We start from the raw sequence: 10365 nt of genomic DNA on the forward strand, positions 1-10365 counted from the left end.
GTTATATTAGACCACACCCGGCCCTGCTTCTGGTGTGGTTTCGATGCACTGAGGTGAAATTGGGTGTTTAGGGGTCCAATGTCACCTGTCTTGTTTCGTCTCCCGCGGTATCTAGGACAAGAGTAAAAAATTCGCTTTTTTATTATTGCTATTAATCTCCATAATGTTAAATGTTATGTGACAGATTTAGATAATATGATATTTTTTTGGCTTGTGTAGGTACCATTCGTGTACCCATGCCTACTCACTTTCGTAGTTACGTTCAGAACATAAAAACAATCTGCACCAAATAAACGACTGAGGTCAAGGCTGAAGGCAAAAAGAATAAGAATATTATTTATTACAATATTACCCACTTGGCCACCTAATAACATACATAAACTAATAACCGTCCAGTATCCGTACCTATGACCGTTTTTGTCATTCTTCTTGGCAATTTAAATATAGGTAAAAACAATTTTTCTCTCCGTTCAAATTAAATATAAAGTTTCGAAAACCTATCAGATAATTTCTTACATATTTAGAAATATTTTTCTCAATAATTATTATTTATTGATGTTATACCAGCTATATTATATAGGATGATTTATTTTGTTTATTGCTAAGCGTTTTATTTATTATTATAACCCTAAAAAGAATTAAAGTGATAAAATGTATTATATATTTTAAAGATAATTTATTAGTTATTACTTATTAATTATGTAAGTATACGTAGGTATCTGTGATGTGATCTGTACCTATTTATTATGTGTTGAATAAATGTATAAAAAATAAATAAATATAAATAATAAATTATGTATTAATAAGTGTAATCCAGAAACAGATATAATAATTTTTATGTCATAAATAAAAAAGACATTCTGTCCTTTTCATAATAAAAACATATTTAAAGTTATTGTTGTTGCAAATGGATAAAATAAATATGTATCAGTTTTTTCACAATTACATTTATATTTAAATGTAATTTTAACCACAGTTACCTATAATATCGTTTTAATTATTTATTAAATTATGATGTGTTGATTGTACTATTACCAATAACTTTTTTTATTAATTTAAATCATTGTTACTGTACATTTTTTAGAATATAAAAAAGCCAGAGCTGAGTTAAAAAAGCGGTCTACGGATACACTGCGCTTACAAAAAAAAGCACGCAAAGGTGCTAAAATGAATGAACTGCACAAAGCCTTGCAAGACGTTTCTGATAGAAAAGCTGTATTGGAAGAAACAGAAAAAAGAGCAGTTCGTGAAGCATTAATCGAAGAACGAAGTCGTTATTGTATTTTTGTAACAATTTTGAAACCAGTCCTCGTAAGTTTAATATATTTTGTTAATAAAAAAAAGTATAATGTTATAAACTCAATTGACTATTAAATTGTATAATTAGGAAGAAGAAGTGGCCATGCTTATGGAACTATCTCATTTACAAGAAGTTATGGATAAATTAGAAGCACATACTACTGAGCCGTACTCATTACCTCCAGCTAGTGAACAGGTAAAGATAGTTAATTTATTTTTCAGCCCCATGTGTTTATTTGATACAATGTTATGTTAATTTATTCAATTCAAGGACAATTTAGTCAGATTAAATGCTATTTAAAATCAGTTTTCAAAGCGAAAAGTTTAGTGATATTAGTTTAACTCAAAGATTTTCATCAATTTTACCGCAACTTTAAATAGATATTAATCAAAAAATGTTTTTAAAAACTAATTCTTTAAAATGTCATACAATTATGCTCAAGATTTATTCATACAATGTTCGAATCAAATTTGATAAATGTTAATACTTGTTCTTATACTAAATAACTTATACATATTTTGAAAGCAATGAATGCAATAAATGCTTTCAATGTAAAACAATAATAAAATTACTATCTCAATTCTCATCTCTGTTAATTGTCCGACTTTTATAGAATACATATAATACTTACCTTATAATTAATAATTTAATAGAACTTAGAGTTTATGTAAAACTTGACGTTAGCTGTTCACCTAACAGTTCACATTCATACTTTGCAAATGGCACGTGAACGTCACTCTTATTTTTATAGTAAAAACAATGTGAACACGAACATAATTCATATTTTTAAGGAACTTTAACAAATTGTAGATTGTACTACCAAAATAACTTTTTTAAATTTACTTTTGATATTATCACGTTTTTGTATAATATTGACATTTTTTCTAAGTAGTGGTATCAACAAATTCATATTACAAATTACAATACAATAGATATTTATAATTTTTTTTACTCAGTTATAATTTATATCACATAAATAACTACTAAATGTAGTATTTATTTTATGTGTATTAAAAATTTGTTATATTTTTAAAATTGATGATAGTTATATAAACTGGTAATTACAGAGAGGGGACAATTTTTACTTTTCAATTTAAATTTGAAACTACAACATCTATCTAACAGAAATATTTGTAATCTATAGCATATGAACTAAATGTTTCAACTTGGCTTCGATTTCAATAAATTAGGTACCCCTGTAACCAAACCATGCATTAAATACAGAATAGTGATGAATTTATTAGATGTATAAGTGTGGGTATTTTGTTTTATAATTAATTTTACTGTAATATAGATAGGTAATCTAATATTGTATATTATGTTATTATTATATAAGATTTAACTATAACATGGGTACCTACTCAAAAAAAAGCTTTTTTTAAAATGATTTAACTTTTTTAATATTTATAAAATAATAATTTAAATGAACGACCAAGTTAATGTATTCATTTTTTACAACAAGAACATGAACATGTTCCTTTGAAAAATATAACGTAAACTTGAACAAATTAAATTTTCAAGTAGAACTTTCAGAACATTGACTAATAATAATTAAATTAAATGTCATGAAAATGTTTAAGAGAAGAAAAATGTGTCAAATTTGTAATGCTAAATACTTTTTCTATTAAAACTAATCAAATTAAATTTTATAAATGATGTTAATGACATTAATAAATTTATACCCATTATATTTATTTATCGCATGTTGATGTATGTAGTTTTTTTACTGTATGGATGATTCACATGGAATGTCCTTTATATATTTATTATGCCTCTACTTTCAATTACACTTACTCCATTAAAATTGAATTGTTTTTTTTTTTTGTATCATGGGTATAACAAAGCAACATAACTTATTTCTAATTCCCTTAATATTAAAAAATATATATTGTAAAGGTTTTAATGCATTAATGTTTATTAGGTGTTGGTTGACTATAAAGGTAGTGAAATGTCATGGACACACCAAACACCCCCAAGTAGTCCCAGTTCGTTGGGTTCACGTAAATCCAGTATGTGTTCCATCAATTCAATAAACAGCTGGTCTAGCGGCAGTACACATTCACCAAGCCATCAATACTGGAGCCGCTCATTGCTTCAGGTATTGATTTAGACAGACATTGATCGACACAAAAAAAATTATAAACAATGGCATGAGTTTTTTTCATATGTATCGGCATAATTGTGTTTTTATTAATTACATTGCACAATTGTAGTTGAATTAAGTATTATTTATAATTTTATATGGCTCCAGGAAATAAAATTGAATGTACAAATCTTAAATTAAATCATAATTATATTTTATTTCAAATTAATGCAATAACGCAATATTTAATACAAACTTAAAACTAATTATCTATAGGTACTATTAATTTTATACTGAAAACTTTTTTTAATTTTGCTGGTTTAAAATTTATTTTTCAATCATCGTTGATATTAATATGATGAATAATTCATAAAATATAAATATAATAATCAAAAATCTTTTATTACTTAATGGGAAAATATGAATGGGCATTAACCAAACACATTTTATTTCCAACATTTACAAATTGAGTAGATTTTCTACTTTGAGAAAATTTAACCTGCCATGGAAATTTGTCATACTAAAGTAGCTCGACAACCATAAATTAAATGTAAATTGTATTGTTTTAGTATTATTAATTTTATTTAAACTCAGGTACTAGGTTATTTAAAAATAAGTGTTGTATATTTTTGTTATTTATTTTTTTATTACATGTAGTTATTTTGGCATGTTTTTTTTTTTGTGTGTGTGTGTATGGTAATTTAGCCAGTATCCAATGAGCTACGTTACAAAGGACCTTTACCTCCTAGTAGATTATGCAGTGCTTCATCTCATGATTCGGGATTTACATCCCAAGACGCAATTTATACAAAACAACAATCATACTCAAAGGTGAGTGCCTAAATGAAAGACGATTGAATGAATTTGACTCCTGTATTATATTTTTTAGAACCACTAAGTACAATTTTAATATTAGGTGTTATTTTATAGTTTATTTTATATTAATATATTATTACTCTTAGGCTCCTAACTCATCTGATTCCAATAGTAGCAGTGCTGGAAGCAGTACACCATCTACACCATTTGCTAGTTCTGAAGGCGGATGTGGCACATGGCCCAATGCTCAGGAAACATTGCAATTTGAACGTGCTGCGTCAGCCATTATGAATGATGCAAGACCACACACAATTTCAGGTGGTGCCCACCATCAACGGCCAGCCCTTAGCGCGTACACATTTCAACCTGATTCTTCTTCTATTGATAAAACCCCTGTTGTTTCACCACAAGATGATTATGCTCATGTCCCTGATGTCCCGTCCAGAGATATGCACAAAAGTTATAATCCAACCTCACTAAAAACAATTGGTTTGTAAAAAAAAATGTATAGTTCTTATAATCACACATTTTGTATGTTTAATTTTTGAGGAAAGAAGTCATTTTTTTTATAATATTACTTTAATATTGAAATATTTCCATTCTTAATTTTTATATATTCTATAATAGTTTGTAATAAATTAATTTATACATTTAATGTAGAATATGTAATTATTTATTGGAGTTTTACATTGTGTTCAAAAATATGTTATCATTATCTGTGAAAACAATGAATAATCATTTTTAGATCCTGAATAGAGATATGATTTGTTTGTTGTACAATAGATTACACAGTTCAATTTTTATTTTTACAGAATGAAAATGTTGGAGTGGTAATTGTACAGAGATAGTACTTTAGAGATGTTCTTTTTCGTTTTCTTTTACCTAATATATCACATTTTCTGGGGTAGTTTAGTGTAGAACCAAAAGTCAAGTGGCTCGAATCACTATACCATATTCATCATATTTCTTAAATTCAGAGTTAAACAATGAATATATCGGGTTTACATTGTTGTGTATTACTTCTTTTCACACAATTCAAACATTTATAAGTTTGAATATATTCAAACTTTTCTGGTTAAACTGACTTGAGAATTAAGAATAATAATTTCTCGATGGATAGTAGGTACTGTTGGTTTTAAATACTATTATTTATTATCAATGATAGTACAATATTCATACAGTTTAGTACTAAATAGATGCTTTTAATGGCTTAAAAATGTAATTCCGTTAATTAAATTCTTAGCCAAAATCTAAAGTTTAGAACCTGACTTACTATTTTTTTATTTAAATGATAATTGTAAATTGATATGCAACGATTTATTTTTTTATGGTCCATAATTTTTTTTTTTTTTTTGGTAATTGTATAATACATATGATTTTATAATTTATATTCTTATGTATTTTGTTTAGAATATATTCAACCAACATATGTCAATATGCATGAACTAGCTAGTATGGCTGCCAACAAAGCTCAAGAAAGAAATTCACAGCATAACGAGCCTTCTTCAATCGTAAATTTGAAAGTAATTTTTTTTTTGTTTTTGCTATAATAAACAGCAATACATTGTCCAAATCTATCCAAAGGTTTTACTTACTTAAAAACACTATAAATTATTTTCTAAGTAAATCTATTTCATGGTATTGGCCACCACCAATTGTATAACTATACCACCTTACATGTAGACAAAAAAACATATTAAACTTTAAGTTGTTGAGCCAATATTTTGGATAGATTTTAATTTTCATACTAATATTATTAATTTATTTAAATATATATATATACATTTTTAAACACAGAGCGATGGAGATCGAAAGGAGAGCACTAGTGAGAGTTCTCTGGAGTCTTCAAGCGGCTATAGTAGTCAAACAGCAATATCAAATGCCACTCCTGATGAAGGTGATTATATTATATATTTAATTTATTTGAAAAAAAAAAAATAGTAAAATAGTTGCACATTACTTACTACTATATAGTACACATGACTTTAAAAGTATATTATTGATTATTGAACATTTATTTTTTTCCTCTGCAAATTTTGTTAGTTTGTCTCCATTTTTTGGTTCTTAAGTAACAAATAACTTTTCAACCCTTAATGTTAATTTTTGATAAATTACTTTAGGTATTTTTATTTTTCACTTATCATTTTATATCATCATCATAGTAATGTAACATTATATAGCAATAATATATTAACTAGATAGCTGTCTTTGTATTATAAACTGTGTTATGTTTTGAAATTAGTTATCAAATAGGTGTATGTTTACAAAAAATGTATACTTTAACAACACTACATGCTTTATGCTATAGCGACAGAAAATACCTACAGATAATATAATATATTATACATCCATCATACATTCACCTCTTTGATAACAAATTGTATGCATCAATAATAACATGAAGACAGCGATCTAGTTAATATGTTATACGTCTATGGTAACCATTTATAGAATTATTTAATTATTATTGTCATCATAAAGATGGTAAATAGCCTGAACAATTTTATAAACTAAATAATTAATCAAAATAAAATGTAAATATGTTTGATTTAATTATTGTCATAGAGAATTATAGTATTTTCATGGATTATCAAAACTACTATTCTGTAGAGCAGAGGTTCCCAAACTTTTCATGGTACCACACTACCACCTATTTTGGAAAATATTTAAATTTTAGCGACCCACAACGTACTTAAGAAGTTATGAGTAATTACCTATCTTTGCGATAACTTTTAGTCTAACAGAATCATGCTGACACGTCACTGGTACACTTATAATTGTAGTGGATAATGTTCAATTTTCTTTTTTAAATATATATTAATATTTTAAAACTTAATGTGGTTCACTAAAAATATAATCACGACCCACAGTTTGCGAACTGCTCAGAGACCAAATAATGGAGACTAAATGAAAAAATGTGTAATGCTTAGAAATCATGTAATTTATATTGTTCTTATTTCATCTAATTCTATTGTGCTTGCTTGTGTATGTTTGTTTATATATTATATAGAAGTGGAAAATTCACTTCTGAAATATTGTACATTGGATAGTCGAAATATTAGTGCCATCAAAGATCGTGTAAGGCCTGTATCTACATTGGGTATGTATTCCCGATGCAGTGATTTTGTAATAGTTATATAATACTTATTATTTTTTTTTTTAACAATTTTGAAGTTAACTAGAAACTAAACTTAGTGATAATTTAAAATGTAAATACATTCCTTAACATTAAGAATAAAAAATATCTAACTTTTAAATTGTAAATTTTAAAACTAAGAAAAAATTGAAATGTGTTTATTTTTATAATTGTTGACTCATTTCTAGGGCTTGAATTTATACTATAAAAACAACAAAAATGCCCTTAAAATTGTTTTTAACATAATGTTCAATACAAATTTATATTATATTTTGTTTCACGCATTTCGACATTATGGCAATTGTTGCAAGTCATAAATAAAACAATCGAAACATATAATATAATATATATTTATACATATACAATGTCAGCACATGACAACAATTTTGTTTGTCAGACCATTGGTGCAGCCATGAGCACTTTTTTCGGTACATAGGTAAAAATAATATGATGTAACAAAAAAATGTATACCTATTTTCTTATTTTTGAGATAGTTAATGGTTAATTTTAACCAAATTGTATCCATTCCCATAAAATATACAAAAAATGTACTCAAAATATAAAAAAAAAATGCAGAATAAAACTTTCATATTTATATATTTGTTGTATGAAACATAATAGGTGCACGGAAAGCAAAGTCTTAAGACAATAAAATTTTCATTTAAATCCATGCCTCATAACCATAAAAACAATGATTAGGTATTGTATTTAATTATACAAATATTTTTTTAATTTGATCATTAATTAGAAATTAACAAAAAAAACTTTTAAAAATGTATTAGTAACAAAATAACCTTTTTTACAGTAGTAAATTGCATGTTCAATTTGTTTGTGTAAAGTTTTTTCTTAGAAATATTTATATTTAAATATTGTTTTGAAAAATTAACAACCCCACCTGATTTCTATGTTGTTAACGTTTGATTATGATTTTTTTATATATATTATTTTCATTCAAATTAAATAATAAAATGTATTGTAATTTATTTATTCTTATTTTCAGGTTATTCCAGTCTTAGAAGCGGTACACTGTGTCGTCGGTCTTCTATACAAAGCAACAAGCCACCTCCACCTATACGCCGTACACCGTCCATTTTAAACAATTCAGTACAAAATCTACCTCCTCCACCGCCATTTTTACTAGATATTACTGCAGAACAACGTCAGCAAAGTCGTTCACAAACATCGTTAACATCAGAAAAAGTATATTCTGAACCCATGACACATCAACGTAAATCGTCTGGTGGAAATGTGGCGGAAACTGTACGTAATCTAACACAACTCAATCATACACCTGCAAGTCCTATTTTATTGCGCCGCACTCCGAGTAATCGATCAACAAGTGCTGATCGCTGTAATAGCCGTTCATCTGAGCCAGTTACTGGGTTTATGGCAGCTTTAGGCTCTAGACTATTACAGCAGCAACCTAAAACAACAAGTGGGTCTCCTAAGTTAGGCAGACGTTGGATTGCTCCTGCCAGACACTCTGTTGTGGATCCAGCCACATGTCATGATTCACTAATGGAACAAATAAGGAAAGGTATGGTGTTAAGAAAGTCTATTGCTGTCAATGACAGGTCAGCACCTAAAACTAATTAAAAGTTAATACACTAAGTTAATGTTGTTTTTCTTCGATTATTAAGAATTTTCATGATTTTATTTTGTAATACCTAATCAATTTAATTTAAACAGAAAATTCTAATATATTTATAATTTCAAATTTTTCACATAGTTATTGGATTTAGAATTCTTCTAAGACTAAAATAATCTCATAAACTATGAAATCCATGGTAACATAATATTTCTAACAGTTACTCAGTATCTACTACTAAGAAAATATATATACATTCTAAACTTGAGGCACGAGTTATAAAATAATATGTAGGATTTCTTTCTTATTTCTTATAAGTAAGTGTTTTTTGACCAAGGTGAAAAAATACTATGTATAAGCTCTATCAAATCTTTTATGGATAATTTGAACTTGAGTCTAGTATATTGATATCATTCCAGACATGTATATTTTTTTTACTAACACATTCCGTAGTTCATGGTGATCACTTATAACTAAATGTTTATTACACAAAACATAAAACACTCACATTTGGCATACCAAAATTATTCCAAAAACTATTAATTTAGATATCATTCAATAGTCAATATTATAAATGTATACACCTGTGTTCATTGATATAATTAATTATGTTCTGACTTTCAGTATACACTTAATGCTAATATATTATGCTCTTTTTTAGAAATATGATATTGTTTAAAAAGTAAACAGTTATTATATAAAACCAAAGTCAATTTGACATCCGTCTATAAACATTTATTGATACTTATCAAAATATATTAATGTATGAATTTGTAAATGCATTAAAACTATTGATGTATTGTATAATCTTTATTTATATAATTATTATTATTATTATTATTATTATTATTATTATTATTATTATTATTACTATTATTAATATTACTTTTTTGTAGTTGATTTTTTTTTTTGTAACAAATATTTATTTATATTATGTTTTTTTTTGTGTATAGAAAATTGTGGATTTGTTTTTAAGGGTTCATAATAACCGTTTGTTGTATGATTAATGAAAATAAATGAAAGATTACATTTATTAAATTTTATTTATAATAACTAATAAGTATAAGAAAACACCTTTGATAAAAAAAAAATTTACCAAAAGTCACATTTATTTATTTGTATGTGCGTTGGAAGTTCAAATTTTTTTGACATTGGCTATTCATTTGTAAATTAACTATTTTTCCTCAATCCATTTTTGATATTTTGTTGTAATTAAAAAACAAATAATCATAAATACTTGAAATGTTCATAAAATGTTTATTTTATAATTGTCTACACAATTTAAATAAAAAAACTCATAATTTATATTATATAAATTTAAAATTATTATCTACATGAGTGTGATTTTTTTTATAAACATTTGAAATTTAAATTTCGACTAAATTTGTCAATACATTTTGCTTTCTGTACATTTTAAACATTGTAATTTGTAGGTCAGGGGT

At 26.0% G+C, this 10365-nt stretch overlaps 1 protein-coding gene across 3 annotated transcripts in view; it reads left to right on the plus strand.

The window, feature by feature from the left end:
• The window catches only part of LOC132948197 (protein MTSS 2-like), a 35758-nt gene extending 25826 nt beyond the window's left edge, over positions 1-9932 (plus strand). The window contains exons 7-15 of one of the 3 annotated variants that reach the window (XM_061018567.1): positions 1085-1311; positions 1388-1495; positions 3222-3398; positions 4089-4214; positions 4346-4688; positions 5610-5722; positions 5997-6096; positions 7210-7299; positions 8336-9931. In XM_061018567.1, the coding sequence (XP_060874550.1) occupies positions 1085-1311; positions 1388-1495; positions 3222-3398; positions 4089-4214; positions 4346-4688; positions 5610-5722; positions 5997-6096; positions 7210-7299; positions 8336-8931 (1880 nt within the window). In that variant the 3' untranslated portion in view covers positions 8932-9931. Of the gene's footprint in view, positions 1-1084; positions 1312-1387; positions 1496-3221; positions 3399-4088; positions 4215-4345; positions 4689-5609; positions 5723-5996; positions 6097-7209; positions 7300-8335 lie in introns of all 3 variants that reach the window. The other 2 variants (XM_061018569.1, XM_061018568.1) reach the window with 2 other exon arrangements.
• The last annotated feature ends 433 nt before the right edge of the window (positions 9933-10365 follow it).

The sequence above is a fragment of the Metopolophium dirhodum genome, chromosome 7 (genome assembly GCF_019925205.1).
Source record: "Metopolophium dirhodum isolate CAU chromosome 7, ASM1992520v1, whole genome shotgun sequence".
NCBI lineage: Eukaryota > Metazoa > Arthropoda > Insecta > Hemiptera > Aphididae > Metopolophium > Metopolophium dirhodum.